Source organism: Malania oleifera, chromosome 6, assembly GCF_029873635.1.
Source record: "Malania oleifera isolate guangnan ecotype guangnan chromosome 6, ASM2987363v1, whole genome shotgun sequence".
Lineage (NCBI taxonomy): Eukaryota > Viridiplantae > Streptophyta > Magnoliopsida > Santalales > Ximeniaceae > Malania > Malania oleifera.
In genome coordinates this window covers 13,083,266-13,103,795 of record NC_080422.1, presented here as the reverse complement: position 1 = coordinate 13,103,795, position 20,530 = coordinate 13,083,266, and the positions used below count along the sequence as shown (strand labels likewise).

The 20,530-nt window shown below is 33.3% G+C and overlaps 2 protein-coding genes and 1 pseudogene across 2 annotated transcripts; 1 reads left to right on the top strand and 2 right to left on the bottom strand.

Moving 5' to 3' along the window:
• Positions 1-720: 720 nt before the first annotated feature.
• On the bottom strand, positions 721-3,760 carry LOC131158422 (protein NRT1/ PTR FAMILY 1.2-like). The gene is made up of 4 exons (XM_058113278.1): positions 3,703-3,760; positions 3,372-3,589; positions 1,987-2,537; positions 721-1,892 (listed from the first exon to the last, which is right to left on the bottom strand). Exons 1-4 carry the CDS (start codon positions 3,716-3,718, stop codon positions 1,001-1,003), a joined length of 1,677 nt encoding a protein of 558 aa, XP_057969261.1. The 5' UTR covers positions 3,719-3,760; the 3' UTR covers positions 721-1,000.
• Positions 3,761-10,656: 6,896 nt separating this feature from the next.
• On the bottom strand, positions 10,657-13,259 carry LOC131158420 (protein NRT1/ PTR FAMILY 1.2-like; annotated as a pseudogene).
• A 129-nt stretch (positions 13,260-13,388) lies between these two features.
• Positions 13,389-14,127, top strand: LOC131158421 (protein NRT1/ PTR FAMILY 1.2-like). The gene has a single exon (XM_058113277.1). It carries the CDS (start codon positions 13,389-13,391, stop codon positions 14,103-14,105), a length of 717 nt encoding a protein of 238 aa, XP_057969260.1. The 3' UTR covers positions 14,106-14,127.
• Positions 14,128-20,530: the final 6,403 nt, after the last annotated feature.

Here is a 20,530-nt window from a genome sequence, read left to right as displayed (position 1 = left end):
AGTGACAACCACTTGGTTAAAAAACACAAACTTTTGTGGATAATTAAAGTGCTGTCTCTGATTAATATTAGATGTGTTAATATTGCCTTTTATTCTTAACTAAAAAAAAAATCAGTATAATGTTGATAGTTTCTTAAAGTTTAATACGTTTAATGCAGAGGGGGAGGTTATCGTTTCAAATCAACTCAGAGGGGGATGAATTGGATCTAATTAGATTAAGTGTTTGATTATGAATTTAAATTAAACTTTGGTAATGTTTGGAAGCATAATTGGATTTGTGTGGATTTGAAATAAAATTAAAAAATTTTGGTAATAAGTTTTTACTTAAATTCACACAAATTCAACTTCATGACCCTAATTTTATGTTCCGAAGGTCAAAATATTCAAATAAAATAACGCAAGTTAAAAAAAATAGAGCGAAGGAAAAGAATTAGAAGTTGCAACTGCGTATTAAAATAGAATAATGGAATTCTTTAAAAAAAAAAATCAGATTAATAGAAATATATCCTGAATGTTTATAATTATGTTTTAAAAATAAATGCATAATTAGTTAAATGATATAGTAGAAATATACAAGCTCCTTATTTTAAAATAAGATACAAATTGTTTCTATGAGAAATGTTTATATGTCAAGGCAACAACGTCACCAACCAGTACATGGAATAAATTTTAAACTTAAGAATAGGCAAATGAATAGTGTGAATGGTTTTAAACCAATGATTTCAAGATATTCCATAATATATTTATTTATATTTTAAAGAAATGAGAGGGTGAACTAACATGGTCCAAGAGTTTTGTTGTGTGCGTGTGTACATATTATACTAAATGAAATGAAAGAAATTTTGTAGGGGCCCGTTATACAACTGTAAATCATGGAGAGAGAGAGAGAGATGGGCCCGCGGAGAAAAGCTAAAAAAGGTATTTGTTGTTTGTGTCTTTCTATTTTCCCTTTTTGGTGCTTTGTCCAACCAACTTGCAAATGTTTCTGTTCCTTCCTGAGCTACTCAAAAAGCTCCTCTTCCTGCTTAAAATCTCTTCCCTCATCTCCAGTCTTTGTGCCTTGTTCAACACAAGGTCCATAGGCCCAACTGCAGAGAAGGAAATATACTAAATTAATGAAGGTCATTATGGCAAGAAGCCAATAGTAATTTTCATAATGACCCCTGTTGATATTACTTGAAACCCAACTCTCCTTTCCTCCTCTTTTTGTAGCATTATCCACTGTGCTCAGTAAGACACTGGCCAGCAGATTTGCCACAGCCACTCCCAATCCGTAAAGAGATGAAGCAATGCTGGACATACTCTTGGGAAACTCCGAATAGTAGAATTCTGTCTGGCTTATCGCATTAAAAGTTTCAGCTAGACCATTCAAGCAATACTGTGGTACGAGCCACATAGCCGACATACCCACTACTCCATGAGGATTATTCAGAAATCCTTCATGAATTGCTCTTCTCCGGCGAATATGCTCAACAAGGCCTGAAACTATCATGGCCATGCAAGAAAAAAATAGCCCAATTCCCATTCTTTTTTTTGTGCTAAGCCGCACAGGTTTTCCTCTGAGTTTTGATGCCAAGGGAAGGAACACACGATCGTAGATAGCAATCCATATTGCTAAAGCAATGATTGAAAACATTCCAAATGAACCTGCAGGAATTTGGAAGTTTGAAGTGATGTGTCTATCCATAGAATTAGCTTGCACTAAGAAAAATAGTCTTTGAGTTGTGTTTATTGACATCATGATCCCAGTTGACCACAGTGGAATGACCTTGATGAGTGCTTTGAGCTCTTCTACTTGCTCTACAGTGCAGAGTCTCCATGGATTTGAGGCTAATCCATCTGGGTCTATGTCTTTTTCAGGACTTCTAATTATGCAAGCTTTATTTAAAAACCTGAGCAGAAATTGAAAAGGAACTCAATGAACATTCCTGCATGAACTTTAAATTGACCAAGAAGGCAATGAAAATGATTTCAATCAAATGGTACCTTAGTTTATCAGTTGGCACAACAAGCTTTGAGTCCTTGTCATGGTAGTACCACCCATCCGAGTTTGAAGGTGGGAATGCAAGTTTTCTGTTCTTGTAAGCAACAACGAGTACTCGGGCAAAGCCAGTGAACAAACTTGTGTTGGGTTTGTGCTTAATATAAAGTGGAGAACCCAGGAAGAAAAGGAAGGCCGATAAAAACATGAGAACTGCTGGAACTCCAAAACCCACTTTCCATCCCATGTGATCTTGAATATAAACGATGCCCGTCAAAGCAACCAGAGTAGGAAGAGCTGTAGAAGCATAGTACCAGCGGAAGAAGGTCTCCAAGACCCTCTCATTTTTTGGGTTCTCACTTTTATCCAACTGTTCTGCACCAAATGCTAAAGAACATGCCCTAATCCCACCAGCTCCAATGGACATGAGAGCAAATGAAGAAACTAGAAGACCAAATTGGGCAGATGTCGGGGACTCGCAGTTAGTGGCTAATTGGTTGCATGGAGGCGGCCTTGCTTGGGGAAGCATGGCTGTCAGCCAGAGGAGGGTCATACCCTATAAACAGTTAATATTTAGGGTCATTTATTTCAATTAATCCATTGGCAAGAACAGGTTTCTTCAAAAATTATTTTTTTTAAGCCCAATTCAAATTGCTTGTGATGAGTTTTCATTACAGAAAAAATGATTAATTCACTGATTTTACAGTTGACAAAATGCAGTAAGAAAACAAAGTCTAGCATTATTATTTGTATGAAGGGTCTAGTAAACAAATGAAGAAGAAACCAGGAAAACTCCAAGCGCATGGCATTAATTAATGAAATAAGTAGATCCCATAGTCCAGCATTTTCAAGAGAGGCTTTCTCTTAATTCACTTTAATGTGGACTTATTAATAACAATATTAATAACTAATAATAATAATAATAATAAGCAGAAGTCATCACTCACTTTTAATTAAAGATCAGTATCTTGGACAAATCTCATTTATTAGTTTATTGTGAAGGCCTCTGAAGACCATGTTGGGGGGTTAACGCCTGTTTTGAGAGGAGCTACAAAGAATCCGACCCCTGCGGCGCGTGTCCTACACGCTCCGGCCAGATCACAAAGACATGGGACCTTTCAGTGACCACAATAAAGGTGTTCACAATTTACAAATGCAGAAGGCCGGGGGAAGAGACTCTGAACTTCTGCCATCTACAATAAAGAAGAGAATATCCATGTGCAGACCTCGTGGGTCTTGCTTTTCTGTTTCTTTCTCTCTCTCTCTCTCTCTCTCTCTCTCTCTCTCTCTCTCTCTCTCTCTCTCTCTATATATATATATATATATATATATCTATATATAAATTTTAATGAGGCATAAATTAAAATCCTAGAAAGGTGAAATTAATTACCAGGAGACTAGAGATGGAACCAAAACCAATGGTGAGGAATCGACCCAGGTAAGAGTCTGAGAGGAAAGCTCCAACAAGAGGCAAGAAACTGATAGCTGCAGTCCAGTAGAATAGCAAGTGGGTCCCCTTGGCTATGCCCATGTTGTAATCTGTCATCAGATATAGGATCATGTTGGGAAGCAGCCCATAGCTTGCCACCTTCTCAAATACTTCATTTGCTGTTTTTCATTTCGCAGAACCAAAAAAAAAATTGATTCAGAGACTAAAAACACACAGTACTTCTGAAGTCAAAGCGCTTAAATCTCACAGACCCAGTTGCAGTAATGTGTACCTATGATGAATGGCATGGTTATCAGGCCACCTTTCCTTCTTCCCGGAGCCTGGGGCTGCTCATTTTTGCTCTGATATGAAGAAATCTCCATCTCAAGCTCATTTATGCTCTGATATGAAGAAATCTCCATCTCAAGCTCATTTATGCTCTGATCTGAAGAAATCTCCATCTCAAGCTCATTTATGCTCTGATATGAAGAAATCTCCATCTCAAGCTCATTTATGCTCTGATCTGAAGAAATCTCCATCTCAAGCTCATTTATGCTCTGATCTGAAGAAATCTCCATCTCAAGCTCATTTATGCTCTGATATGAAGAAATCTCCTTCTCAAGCTCATTTATGTTCTGATCTGAAGAAATCTCCATCTCGAGCTCATTTATGCTCTGATCTGAAGAAATCTCCATCTCAAGCTCATTTATGCTCTGATCTGAAGAAATCTCCATCTCAAGTTCATTTATGCTCTGATCTGAAGAAATCTCCATCTCAAGCTTCTCCAATGCAGAGTCTTCTGGCATCTCTTCTTAGTTCTTGCACAGACAGTGCTAGTCTGCTAGAGAGAGAGAGAGAGAGAGAGAGACGTTTGCAAATTCAGGCGCAGGCAAGCTTGGCCCAAGATCAAGTGCAGTGATAAATAAATAAGGAGGCTGTTAACAAAATTAGAAAAAAGGAACAGGGAAGAGACATGGACGAGCTAAGACTGAAAAATGAAAATAAAGAAAAAAAAAAAGGAAAGGGAAAAGCTGCATGCGTGTTGTGCTGCATTCATACATAGCATGCACTCGCAAGTAGATATTCATATTTCATATTTTTAAAAAGCCGAATATTATGCAAGGAAGACCATGATTTAATAGATGTAGTGCACGTACCATATATACTGGGCTTTGCTTGAAAATGAAATTTGAAACCATCTCTCCCCTACATGTTTACTTTTTTTTGACCATTAATTAATTTCTCCATGGTCAGCTTGTTATCCAAGTTCTATATATATGTATTCATTCTTCATGATTAATCTGTGGACTGCTACCTCTTGCCTGCTCATATTGGGCTCACTTAATGGCTTGAAAATGAAATGACATGATATTTGATGCATTTATCTACATCTACAAGAAATAATAGTTGGTCCATCTAAATAGTTTAATTCAATCCAATCTCATTAAATTCAATATAAAACCATGAAAATCCTAATTTTTATTTTTATATTAGCTTTTGGGTTATCATCTTTAAGGTAAGCTAGCCATTGCCAAAGTCTTAAGAAAAACTAACGTGCTTATTACTAGAGAATTGATTCTAAATTTTAATACAAGTAAACGATCGATAAGTTATTTTGTGTGTATCCCACTGATAAATTTATAAAATATTATAAATTGACTTAGATTATGAGTGCGATTCTGACTGAATTCTTTTCTATCTTTTAGTATAACTTAATAACTGAGCTTATCTTATTTCACACCCAAATTAAGTAGTAATTATTAAAATTTGATTGAAAAATCCAATTAATGTGCATCCAAATAGATTTCAACCTATAAATCCATAAAAATAAAATTTTTTGGTCGATTGATCTATAGTTTAAATTCTCTGTCCAATTACCTAATTAATCTGAATAAATTTAAATATTCTATAAATTAGTCAATTTTTTGTAAAAAAAAAAAAAAAAGCTATTATAAATGCACCGATTTTATCGATTAAATTTTAAAAAATTAAAATAAAAATAAAAATTGACGTCATTGTGCAAGTGGGCAGGGCAACCCCTTTTGAGTTTTGACCCTAAATATATAGAAATGAAGGATGAGGTGGATGCATGCATGCATGCATGTGTTTGACCGGTGGATACTGCACACGTACGTAGGTAGAGCAAACGTGGCATGAGAGTAACTGACGTGAAGGGACGACCCCCCAACAGCCCCGTATGCGTATCTGTATATAATAATAATAATAATAATAATAATAATAATAATAACAATAGTATGGGGTTGAAGGAAATTGACCTCCACTCGCACTCACACATACACACTATATATATAAAGGAAGCATGAAGATTCCTACGCGGGCCCCACTCAAATATACATAGCCCGCACTCGCACTCAAAATATGGATATTCAATACATCTCCTTCGACAATCTGGATTCACATGGTAATCCAATTTTGTGGGGGATAAAAATATCGAGTTTTTTTTTCATTTTATTCCTTTCTTTTTTAAATATATTAAATAATATCTTTTTTAAAAAAATATTTTCTGAAATAATCCTGATGTAATCTCGTTACTTGGAGTAGCGAGATTTGTTACGTGTCATTTCCATAAAAAAATTATTTAATATATTTTTAAAAAAAATAAAAATTTAGAAAATAAATTATTCTGCGTAATAAATCAGGAAATAATTTATTATGCAGAATAATTTATTTCTCAATTTATTATTTTTAAAATATATATATTAAAAAAACTTATTGTATAATAAATTGAAAATTTGAACTTTGTTTTAAATTACCAATTTTAATTGTACCTGAAATTAATATATATATATATATATATACACTGACAGTTTGTTAAAGGGACAGAAAATATAACATTCAAAAATATTATTCATTTTTAAAAAATATTTAAAAATAATAATATATATTTAGAGTTTGAAATTTAAATTATGAATATGATTTTTATGTATTTGTATAAAAAATAAATATTTTTTTTTATAATTTTACCCAAATTTAAATTTGACTCTCGAATTCAAATTCTCAAATATAATTTTTCATTTTAATTATTAACTGATTTTTTATGATCAATGAATAAAAAAATCAAAGTAAAAAGTTGATTCTTTTTAAGAAACAAAAAAAAAAAGTGTGTTGGCTTTTTTGAGGTTAAATATTCTTAAGTCAAAGATTTATGTAATTAATGTATTTATTTGTGGATTCTAATTATGTGGGATACTCTTTCTAAGACTACTTCTTAGGTGTTTCAACTTATTATTTTGTTCAATTAATAAAAAAAAAAAAAAAAGAGAAGATTAAGATATGATAATTATGTATACATTTATTATTCAAAGTAAAGATGGATTATCTTTATTATAAGAGATGAGAAAAAAAAATGTTAAAGACTTGCTTAGTTGTGGAAGATATTTTTTATTTTCTAATATTTAAAATTTTAAAAAGTTATAAAAATTTAGCTTTTTTAAAAAAATATTTTGAATATACATATAAAAAAGGTATAGAATTGGGTGTAAATACTCAGAAAATATAATAAAAAAAAATTAAAAAAATAAATTTTTGGTTGAGAAAGGAGAAAAATCGGCGACGATTTTATGGAGAGGAGAGAAAACCGGTGACAGTTTTGGGGATTTGTCGCGGGACGGTAAATAAAAATCATTTCAAACTCTAAATAATTCTCTTTACATTTTGTTAATTTATTATTTATTAAATATAATTCCGCCTAATTATCAACAAGACATTTAAACTATGATCATTTGATAGCAATTTTTAAAAATTAAATTGTGGTATCTAAAATAATATGTGAATCGCTTTAATTTAAAATTTTAAACAGAAGATAGTGCTTTTGAGATTTAGTGAAAAATATAAAAATATATATTTTAAAATTTTTAGATTTGTTAAAAAATATATATATTTATCTTTATATTTAATATGAAAATATATATTTTAAAAAAATTATTGTGCGTAATAAATTCTTCTGCGTAATGAATCGGGAAATAATTTATTACGCAGAATAATTTATTTCCTAATTTATCATTTTTTTTAAAAATATATTAAATAATATATTTTTTATGGAAATGACACGTGGCAAATCTCGCTACTTCAAATAACGAGATTTGCTTAAATCTCGTTATTCCAAGTAGCGAGATTACGTCAGAGTTATTCCGGAAAATATTTTTCCGAAAAAGGTATTATTTAATATATTTAAAAAATAAAGGGTTAAAATAGGAAAAAACTCTAAAAATATCTCTGCTACTTGTTCCCTTGAATTAAAATATCTATTATGTCTAATAATAATAATAATAATAAAGTTTCAATACTCTGATTATTATTAATTGCTTTGATGACTAATTTTAATATAATGAGAATAATAATATATTATTATTTATTTTACATATCATGATTAAGTAATTAATATATATATTGTAGTGTTGTTTTATTAATTTATTTATTTTTATTATTATAGACACCCCATTTTGTGTGGGGGCTAGCTAATTAAAAAGAAAGAAAATTTTCACTTCTTTTACAACAGGGAGGGCCTTGGGATGACCATTTATACTTTATCCATAAAAAAAATAATAAAATCATCCATAAAGAGTCCCACATTCCAAGAAAAATTAAGGAAAAAGTGAAAATACAATTAAATAGTCTCTAAAGTCCGAGTCATCCATTCCGAATCCCAACATGCAAAAATAAAACAAAAGTCATGTGACAATTTGAAATCAATAGAAAAATGACTAACCTATTGTAAATACAAGTCATGTGCTTACTTACCAACTGCCCATTTTGTAAGTCTCATTCCCACAGTGAATTGGGCTTCGTTTGTGGGCCCCCATGAATCTCATTTATTCTCTTCCTTGTCTTTTGTAAGTCTCATTCCCACAGTGAATTGGGCTTCATTTGTGGGCCCCCATGAATCTCATTTATTCTCTTCCTTGTCTTTTGTAAGTCTCATTCCCACGGTTAGGTGGCCTCCTCATTGGTTCGCGCAGCTGCTCCCTACTAATTCAATCAAAAGGCTGGGAAGTCCGGTCCCCATTCATTGCATTGCATTCCTCCGAACACTATTGCGTGCCCATTACATTATTACATGCATCTTTTTTGTTTTTTTTTGGAATAGGTATGCACGCGTTCGTTTTACACTTCACGTGACTAATCCTGCGCCCCTTGAAGTTGACCTCACAAGTCCAAAGGGAGGGTAAATTCAGGAGTCCAAGAGCGGAAACGAGTTCGGAAGAGTTTGAACACCTGATCTCGTGAAAGGCACTCCCACAGCTCGCACTATCACCTGAACCACACCTTAGGGGTATTATTACATGCTTCTTCATTTTAAGTAATGTGGAGTGATTCTCATATCATAAGAATTATTTGAGTTGGTTTGCGGATGGAATGAAAATAAATTTTAAATTTAAATTTTTACTATTGTGATATGAAGTTCCGTGCAATCTTTGTTACATTTTATCTTTTTAAAAATGGGTAAATAATGATATATTTATTTAGCTAGGCAAATACCAATTCATTTACTATTTATCAATAAAAAATTTACTAAATATATACTGTGATCCCAAGTTGGTGTAATTTTTGTTAAGGATATGAATATATTTGTAGAAGATAATTATTTTTTAGACCGCCGTCAAACAGTAAGTAGGTTAAAAACTACTATTGTGCAAGTGACAATTTGAAATCAACAGAAAAATGACTAACTTAACAATCTTTACCATTCTATATTTGGATCAACATCACCGCTGTGCCAGTCACTTTCTATCTCTATTTTCTTTCGCTAATTCTCCTCATCTCTCCCCTTCTCTCTCGCAATTTCTTCCCTTCTTATAATAATCTTATTTTAAATGGGCCTCTAATTCTGTATTATTTAATTCATATTGATGACAGGAGTCATGACCCTCAAGTGAATCAGTAACAATTGAATTAAATCAGACAGAGAGGAACACCAATACAATTAAATTAAATTGAGTAACAATATTTATTAATTAATAAAAGGAGAAATGGTATTCATCATTATTGAGTTTTGCCAAATTTGATGAGGAAATTAACCTGCAATGCATTAAAAGGGCACGATAAATGTGAAAGGGGAAGCAAAAGTCTCATCTTTCTGCTTTTGAAAGATGTACAATCAAGAGAGATTTAAGAAAATTTTGAAATATTAGGAGCATCTTTTCATCAATTAGGGGTGATCAATTTCCTTCACCCTATTTTTTTTTTTTTTCAACATATATCTTGAATGTTTATAATTATGTTATAAAAATAAATGCATAAATAGTTAAATGATATAGTAGAAATATACAAGCTTCTTATTTTAAAATAAGACACAAATTGTTTCTATGAGAAATGTTTATATGCTACGGCAACAATGTCAAATCGAATAAATTTTAAACTTAAGAATAAACAAATGAATAGTGTAAATGGTTTTAAACCAATGATTTCAAGATATTCCATAATATATTTATTTATATTTTAAAGAAATGAGAGGGTGAACTAATATGGTCCAAGATATTTGTTGCGCGCGTGTGTACATATTATATATACTAAATGATTTCAATTCCCTTTTTGGTGCTTTGTCCAACCAACTTGCAAATGTTTCTATTACTTCATGTTTCTATCAAATCCGCGTCCCTATCCTGAGCTACACAGAATATGATACTGTGAGATTATTTTTTCCTAATGTTTGGTATATGAATATATTACAATCTATACAAATTCAATTTCAACCCATCTCTGAACATAGGGTTGATGAAGATCGCCTTAATCATATAATTGAATCATAAAATGATGATTAAATATTTAATCACAAGTGGTTTCAGAGCCAAACAGGTGGGCGACTTTATAAAAAAAATCAAGACGTGAAATTTATTTCTAATATTTGAAACATTAAATGTGTAACCGAAATCAATAAAGATCATTTAGGCTTGGAAGATGGATCCGAATAGAGTCAAAACATAGGAAGTAAGATTGGTTCGGATGCACGTAAGGTGCGATGATAAGACTCACTTGAACAAATGTTGAAAAATTGAATGATAACCAATTTAAAAAAACTTACCTAAAGTTAGGAATTTAATAATTGGGCTCCTATCCATCCTTTAAAAATTACAAGGTTTCACATTTTTACTTATCTACCAATTAATGACCCATAATTAAGCTCTAATAACTTAAAATTTTCAAATCAATTATTCAAAGTAAAAACTGTTTAAATACTTCAAAGACTGTATTTAAAAATATGAAATTTATGCTCTGGATTTAAATGTATTTAAATTTAAGAGAAATTTATTTATATTATATTTTATTAAATTTACACAAATCTTAATATAGACACCAAATTTAATTGAAAAATAAAATATAAAATGATCTTTTAACTAAAAACTTAAAGTGAGGAGCTCTTTCTATTTTTATTTTCTCCTGCCATTTTGTTTTAACGAGTTGTCAACTTTGACCTCGCCTACTCCAGCTGACTTTCAGACCACGTGTAAATTGCCGACCCACAACTCATTAAAAGAAGACGCCCAAATTTCACGAACATCACCCATCATATAGAACTGATAAACTGTAATCCAAACTTTTCTTCCCCTTTCTGGAATCTGCATTCTGGCTTCTGTAATTCTTATCCTCTCTCTCTCTCTCTCTCTGAAGATGCCCTTCTGTGAGGTCGGTGGCGATGGAGGTGCGAGCAATGGGTTCAAAATCTTCTACAGAACATACGGTCACGGGCCGACCAAAGTTCTTCTCATCATTGGTGACAAACCCATTTGCTGCTGTTCATTGTTTTCTGGATTGTTTTAATTTTCAGTTTCTGGGTCGTTGATGGTTTCTCGATCAATGGTCAGGTTTGGCCGGGACCCATGACTCGTGGGGTCCACAAATTAAGGGACTAACGGGGACGGAGACTCCCAACGACGATGACTTCACGGCCGTTGATCGGAGACCAGAATATGCAGGATTTGCACACAAAGCTGGTCTGAAATTTAAGCCGAATGGAAGTAAAAAAAGCCAACACTCTGTAACTTCCGGAAGTTTCCCATTTTAGCCAACATTTTTATAATCAACAGATCAACAAACTCCCTTGTTAATTTCATAAAATAAAATGCCCTACTCTAATTTTTTTTTTTCACTAATTTTTGAATAGACAGTAGAAATTGGTCAAAGCAAGGTCTTTACCCCTATACTAGAATGAGTATGCAGCTTTTGTTTCACTTCACACAACACAACTACAATTTTGACATGACTATCCCAGTGGAAGGAGAAAAACCCACATAAAGCTCGAGAATTATGTCGTAAATGGTGGTGCATAAGAGAGTTGAGCAGCAACCATGCATTATCTGCAGAGTGTATGAGACTGGTGGCTATTTGAATTCCTCTAATTCCAAACTTACAATCGTATCTTCATTTGCTCAAACCATGTAGTTCTATATATTTAGTACAACAATCTGGCTAACACTCGGCACAAATTATGCTGGCAATTCTCTTAATTTATATAACCCCTCTACCTCCTTTGGGCCTTCCTTTTCATCCAACACTGCATTCTTTAGTTCAGAAAGCTCTTCTTCCTGCTTAAAACCTCTTCCCTCATCCCCAACCTTTGTGCCTTGTTCAACATAAGGTCCGTAGGCCCAACTGCAAAGAAGGAAATACCCTAAATTAATGAAGCTCATTATGCCAAGAAGCCAATAGTAATTTTCATAATGACCCCTGTTAATGATAAAAGAAACCCAACTCTCCTTTCCTCCTCTTTTTGTAGCATTATCCACAGTGCTCAGTATGACACTGGCCAACAGATTTGCCACAGCCATTCCCAATCCGAAAAGAGATGAAGCAATGCTGGACATACTCTTGGGAAACTCCGAATAGTAGAACTCTGTCTGGCCTATCACATTAAAAGCTTCAGCTAGACCGCTCAAGCAATGTTGCGGTACAAGCCACATAGCCGACATACCCACTAGTCCATGAGGATTATTCAGAAATCCTTCATGAATTGCTCTTCTCCGGCAGATATGGTCAACAAGTGCTGAAACTACCATGGCCATGCAAGAAAAAAATAGCCCAATTATTCTTTCTTTTGTGCTAAGCCGCACAGGTTTTCCTCTGAGTTTTGATGCTAAGGGAAGGAGCACACGATCGTAGATAGCAATTCATATTGTTAAAGCAATGATTGTAAACATTCCAAATGAACCTGCAGGAATTTGGAAGTTTGAAGTGATGTGTCTATCCATAGAATTAGCTTGCAGTAGGGGAAATGAGCTTTGGCTTATGTTTATTGACATCATGATCCCAGTTGACCAGTGGAATGACCTTGATGAGTGCTTTGAGCTCTTCTACTTGCTCTACGGTGCAGAGTTTCCATGGATTTGAGGCTAATCCATCTGGGTCTATGTCTTTTTCAGGACTTCTAATTATGCAAGCTTTATTTAAAAACCTGAGCAGAAATTGAAAAGGAACTCAATGAACATTCTTGCATGAACTTTAAATTGACCAAGAAGGCAATGAAAATGATTTCAATCAAATGGTACCTTAGTTTATCAGTTGGCACAACAAGCTTTGAGTCCTTGTCATGGTAGTACCATCCGTCCGAGTTTGATGGTGGGAATGCAAGTTTTCTGTTCTTGTAAGCAACAACGAGTACTCGGGCAAAGCCAGTGAACAAACTTGTGCTGGGTTTGTGCTTAATATAAAATGGAGAAGCCAGGAGGAAAAGGAAGGCCGATAAAAACATGAGAACTGCTGGAACTCCAAAACCCACTTTCCATCCCAAGTGATCTTGAATGCAGAAGGCCGGGGGAAGAGACTCTGAACTTCTGCCATCTACAATAAAGAAGAGAATATCCATGTGCAGACCTCGTGGGTCTTGCTTTTCTGTCTCTCTCTTTCTCTCTATACATAGACCCAGATGGATTAGCCTCAAATCCATGGAGACTCTGCACTGTAGAGCAAGTAGAAGAGCTCAAAGCACTCATCAAGGTCATTCCACTGTGGTCAACTGGGATCATGATGTCAACAAACATAAGCCAAAGCTCATTTCCCCTACTGCAAGCTAATTCTATGGATAGACACATTACTTCAAACTTCCAAATTCCTGCAGGTTCATTTGGAATGTTTACAATCAATGCTTTAACAATATGGATTGCTATCTACGATCGTGTGCTCCTTCCCTTGGCATCAAAACTCAGAGGAAAACCTGTGCGGCTTAGCACAAAAGAAATAATGGGAATTGGGCTATTTTTTTCTTGCATGGCCATGGTAGTTTCAGGACTTGTTGAGCATATTGGCCGGAGAAGAGCAATTCATGAAGGATTTTTGAATAATCCTCATGGACTAGTGGGTATGTCGGCTATGTGGCTCGTACCGCAACATTGCTTGAGTGGTCTAGCTGAAGCTTTTAATGCGATAGGCCAGACAGAATTCTACTATTCGGAGTTTCCCAAGAGTATGTCCAGCATTGCTTCATCTCTTTTCGGATTGGGAATGGCTGTGGCAAATCTGTTGGCCAGTGTCATACTGAGCACTGTGGATAATGCTACAAATAGAGGAGGAAAGGAGAGTTGGGTTTCTATTAACATTAACAGGGGTCATTATGAAAATTACTATTGGCTTCTTGCCATAATAAGCTTCATTAATTTAGGGTATTTCCTTCTCTGCAGCTGGGCCTACGGACCTTGTGTTGAACAAGGCACAAAGGTTGAGGATGAGGGAAGCAGCCCATAGCTTGCCACCTTCTCAAATGCTTCATTTGCTGTTTAATTTCATTTCGCAGAACCAAAAAAAAAAAAAAATTGATTCAGAAACTAAAAACACACAGTACTTCTGAAGTCAAAGCGCTTAAATCTCACAGACCCAGTTGCAGTAATGTGTACCTATGATGAATGTCATGGTTATCAGGCTACCTTTCCTTCTTCCCGGAGCCTGGGGCTGCTCATTTTTGCTCTGATCTGAAGAAATCTCCATCTCAAGCTTCTCCAATGCAGAGTCTTCTGGCATCTCTTCTTAGTTCTTGTACAGACAGAGCTAGAGAGAGAGAGAGAGAGGTTTTCAAATTCAGGCGCAGGCAAGCTTGGCCCAAGACCAAGTGCAGTGATAAATAAATAAGGAGGCTGTTAACAAAATTAGAAAAAAAAAAGGAACAGGGGAGGGAAGAGACATGGACGCGCTAAGACCGAAAAATGAAAATAAAGAAAAAAAAAAAGTAAAGGGAAAAGGGTTGAAAGGGAGGAGACAAACAACTAGTTTTTTCCCGTTTTATTATTAAATTAAAATAAAATATTAAATAATACTTTATTTGTGAAAAAATTTATCAAAATAATGCTTACGTAATCTCGTAGGACCAAGCTGTCAGATTTATTTCAAATCCTGTGAAATTTATTTCCTAATTGGCTTTCTTATCCAATTAAATCTGGTAGGATCTTCCTGCGAGATTTGCCAAGTGTATATATATATATAATTAAAAATGCATTAAACTCAATTAAAGAAATAAAATATTTTTTATCTTCTAAAAAAAAGACAAGTATTTTTAGAAATAAACTCTATTTAATAAAAAAAATGTAAACAAAAATATTATTACCTTTTAAAAGAAAGACGAGTATTTTTAGAAATAATAATTTCAATAAAATTAGATAAATCAATTTTTAAAAAATTTATTTGAATCCAGCAAGACTAGACCTAAAAAAAAAAATCCATTTTATTCAAAAAGTGCAAAAAATTTATAAATGTTAAATAAAATACAAGCTACCCTGTCCAAGGAATGCTTAGTTAAGAATCTCATATATATCTAAGATATAATTTGTACCTTTTTCACTTCTTCTTTTTTTTAATTTTAGTCATATTATTTAATAGTTATTTGATTAAAAAAAGCATCAATTTAATTAGGTTTTTAATTTATTTTAGTTTTCAAAATACTAACAAAAAAAAATTTGCTAATTTTTAATTTTTTCTTCCTATTTCTAATTTTTCAATTCTTGTCCCTAGTTTTTAGTTTCATAATTCTTGACAATAATACCAAACAAATTGATGATTTTCCATTGTTCTAACAATATTTTAATATGTAAAATTGGTTTCTGGAGATTAATTTATTGATTTTATATAGAAATTTTAATGGAAATTAAAATAAAACGATCATGTGAATTTAAAATATAATTCAAATAAACATATTTGTAAAATTTTAAAGAATTTTAAAAATAATAAAAAAAATTTTTTTTTACTATACGTGTAGCTGCATAAGCAGTTGTGCACAACATTCATTCTTATATATATTATTTAATTAAATATCTATTAATATCTTCTAAAATTTTTTTTAAATGTTTGTAAATATCAAGTTCTTTTGATTAATACTCCAATTTTCTTAATCTTTCACTATTTAGTTAAATAAAAGTTATTTTATTCATCCCAATGTAATTTGAGTTTTATATTCACTTGAGTTAATTTTGAAATCCATTAATTTGTATGGTAATTGGTTAGAGTTCCTATGTAAATAGATAATAAATTATTCCTATAATCTATGTATTATTACTTCTAATGCATAAAATCTACTCCATGGGCAACACATGTATCCCTAACTAGTAAACAAAAACACATAATTGAATGTATGTTAGTTTTTGTCTTTAATTTGAACTAAATAAAAATTAGAAAACATGATTAAGATAATAAAAATCATAATATATTATAATAAAAATAGATATTAATTATAATTATTTTGTATTGCAATTATTTTCAAAATTTAACTGCTACAAAAAATAACCTTGCAGACAATTGAAAAATAGTAAAAAAAATATTTTTTATTATTTTAAAAATTCTTTAAAATTTTGTAAATATGTTTATTTGACACATGGTCATTTTATTTTAATTTCCATTAAATTTTCTATATAAATTAAATAAATTAATCTCCAGAAACCAATTTTACATATTAAAATATTATTATAACAATGAAAAATCTTCAATTTGTTTGGTATTATTGTCAAGAATTATGAAACTAAAAATTAGGAACAAGAACTAAAAAATTAGAAATAAAAAGAAAAAATTAAAAATTAGCAAATTTTTTTTCTTAGTATTTTGAAAACTAAAATAAATTAAAAACCTAATTAAATTGATGCTTTTTTTAATCAAATAACTATTAAAAAAATGATTAAAATTAAAAAAAAAAAGTGAAAAAATGAACAAATTAGATCTTAGTTAGATATATATGAGATTCTCAACTAAGCATTCATTGGATAGGGTAGCTTGCATTTTATTTAACATTTATAAATTTTTTGCATTTATTTTTTTGAATAAAATAGATTTTTTTAGGTATAGTCTTGCTAGATTCAAATAAATTTTTTAAAAGTTGATTTATCTAATTTTATTGAAATTATTATTTCTAAAAATACTTGTCTTTCTTTTAGAAGGTAATAATATTTTGTTTACATTTTTTTTTATTAAACAGAGTTTATTTTTTTATTAAATAGAGTTTATTTCTAAAAATACTTGTCTTTTTTTAGAAGGTAAAAAATATTTTGTTTCTTTAATTGGGTTTAATGCATTTTTAATTTTAAATATATATGCCTGGCAAATCTCGCAGGATCTTCCTGCGAGATTTAATTGGATAAGAAAGTTAATGGGGAAACAAATTTTGTAGGAATTGAAGCATATCTCGCAGCTTGGTCCTGCAAGATTACGTGAGTATTAGTTTGAGAAATTTTTTTCCTAAATAAGGTATTATTTAATATTTTATTTTAATTTAATAATAAAACGGGAAAAAACTCCAAACAACCTTTTGTATAGCCTTTCTTTTTCTTTTTTTTTTGGTTAGAAAGGCATCACCTTCTCTTCTCTGGATTAGAATCATTGCAGCCCTTTGGAGGTTGGGTGGTTTAGTCTGGCATGTTTATTTATATATTTCAGTTCCAAGGAAAGGTTATCAAGAGTATCTCTTGCTTTATAATTTATGTGAGCTCACTTCAAAATCAAGAAAAGACTTTCAACACATGTGCCACGTTTAAGAGTCGAGATGCTTATGTTAGTTCAGTCTAATAGAGTAATATTGTTGAATATGAGTAAACCTCTCTTTCTCTCTCTCTCACCAAGTTAAGTAAATGTTGTTGGGTTTTGTGGAGTCTAGTTATGTTTAATCCATAGGCCCATACCTGACTAGAAATACGGAGAGTTTCGCCCAAGTACTCAACCATGAAGACCCTGAAGGGTGACCAAGTCGAGATTTTGAGATTTCCTAAAGGAAGAAATCCCGAGAGGCTCGACCATCATCTCGACCAGCAAGACATAATGGTGCGACTAGGTCGAGGATGCTGAAGTTCAAGATTCCTGATTTCTGGTGAGACTCGACTAGGTGGCGACCATGGGGAACAGGGGTGCGACTAGGTTGATGGCAATGATCTTCTATGCGAGATTTCGACAAAACTTTCTTATTTTGAAAGTTATGATCTTGTAAACCCTAAGATATATATTTCTAGGGTTCGTCTATGTGTGTAGAGTGGCATAAAGTGTTGTAGCAGCATGGAGAGAGTGCGAGACTCTTGTGTGCACATTGTTTCTTCCTTGTTGAGAGTGAGAAAAATTGTAATTGCTGCACTATGTATTCTTCCCTAATAGTAATGAAATCCCTGCAACTCCGTGGACATAGGCAACATTGCCGAACCACGTAAATATTGTCTTGTGCAAGCGTGTGATTATTTTCTTTGGCATTTGCTTGTCTCTATCTTGTTTCTCACAGGTTTTGTGTTCTGGGAATTTCCGCATATTTGTATATTCCCTTTTACAACTGGTATTAGAGCCTAGGGTTAGGCTTGAGTGGGAGCAATGAAAGAGGAAGCAGGAAAGGTGCCTGGGATAGAAAAGTTTGATGGCACAGACTTTGGATTCTGGAGGATGCAAATTGTTGACTTGATAGGTCACACCTAGTTTTGATTATGACAAATACTCTTGGTACTGATGGTTGCACTAAAACTTGCATGCATGTTCACTGTGCACATATATTTGGACTAAACAGTGGGTTTATGCATAAATTGTGACAATTTATTTACTGAGAAACAAATGCCTGGGCGTGTGAGGGATAAATACTAAAGGCCTCCAATAACACTTCGAAACTCGATACTATCAAATGATGTGGTTCCATCAACCAGCTTTAGAGCCATGCTTGTAGACATCGGGGTAGATACTTCCTTTGCACCCATCATATTTGTTTTTGAAAGAAGGTCTCGATTGTATTTGTGTTGTGATAGGAAGAGAACGGATGTTTTTGGAATGACTTCCGTGCCTAAGAAGAAATGAAGCTGGCCCATGTCTTTTATGGAGAATTGAATTTCAAGTTGTTTAATGATATGAGATAAAAAAATCGAATCGCTGTCGGTGATGATCGAATCATCCACATATACCAATAAATAGCATAAAACAGAGTTTTGTTGGTAGATAAACAAGGATGAGTCTGCCTTTGAATTTTAAAATCCGAGACTCACGATAGCCATTTTCAGTGCCGAGTACCATGCTCTAGGAGCTTGTTTTAGGCCATAAATTACCTAACTTGGAAACATAATTAGGTGTCGATGCATCTTTGAATCTCGGGGATTGGGCTCTATAAATTGTTTCAGTTAACTGGCCATGCAAAAAAGCATTGTTAACCTCAAGTTGTCTTAAGGGCCATCCCTGCATTACAACAACTGTTAGAACAGCTCAAACTATTGCATGCTTCACAACGGGGCTAGAGGTTTCCTTGTAATCTAACCCAAGACGTTGATTGTAGCCTTTGGCAACAAGTCATGCTTAAAAATGATCTATAGACCCATCAGGTTTTTTCTTGACCTAGAATATCCATTTACACCCTACGGGTTGACAATTAGGTGGGGGAGGGACCAGTTCCCATGTGCCATGGCGCATAAGGGCAATGAGTTCTTCTGACATGGTTGTTCTCCAGTGTGGTTCAAGAAGAGCTTATCCCACACAAGTTGGTTCAGTGGTGCTAGGAATGGGATGTTTGGTTGTGGAATTTAGTTGTTTGGTTTTATGGATGTTATTCATTGACCAAGTGGTCATGCAGTGGGTTCGTATAGGCTATTGTGCAGACGAGTCACAGGTAGTTGGTATGTGACCAAGGTTCAAATTAGTGGGTTCATGCGAATGTGAGGATGATGACGCAATGTCATGCGATGCAAGGGAGTTAGGGCATGAGAAAAAAGAGCTAAGATGTTGGGAATGAAGAGAAGAAATGAGAGAGGCGGTACCTGGGGGTTATGCAAAGGTGTTCACTTCTACCGAAGTCACTAGTGAAGGCTTCTGAATGAATGGAGGCGCGCCGGGAAGGGATGAAGCACTTGCTGAGGACAACGATGATGCTGATTTTTCAGAGAGACCATTTCGGGTTTCATCAAACAGAACATGTTTGGAGTGATATATTTTTTTGGTTGATGGATCAAGGCATTTGTAGGTATTTTGGGTCAAAGAATAGCACACAAAGAGACAAGGAACTGCTTTGGGCTGCATTTTTTTTGTATTATACGGACGAGTGAGTGGAAACCATAAAAAACCAAATTTTTTTAGCTTCAAATAGTTTGGTGGTTGTTTAAATAATGCTTCAAATGGAGATATGTTTTGAAGGAGAGGAGTTGGTTGACGGTTAATAAGGTATGCCGCAGTGGAAAATGCATAGGGCCAATATGTAAATGGTAGAGAAGCATTATGTAATAGAGTAAGGCCCATTTCCACTAAGTGACGGTGACGACGCAAAGAAACACCATTTTGTTGTGGTGTATGAGGAGTGGTTGTGAAGTGGCTTATTCCATGAATGGAGAAATATTTTTTTAAAGTCGTAAACTCACCACCATTATCTGAATATATAGTTTTGATTTTGGATTGAAATCTGGTTTCAACAAGATGTTTAAATTAGGGAAATATTGTGCTGACACTAGATTTTGTTTCCATAGGATAAAACCAAATATATTTTGTGAAATGATCAACCAAAAATGAGATAATAACGGGATCCATCAATGCCAATAGTATTGGAGTTTCCCCAAACAGCAGTATAAATTAAGTCAAGAGGGGCATGACTTTGAAGACTATTTTGCCAAAATGGGAGCTTGTGAGCTTTATTAATGGGAAGTACAAAGAGGAGAGACAACTTTTTTTCTTTTTTTATTGAAAGAGAAAAAGAGTTG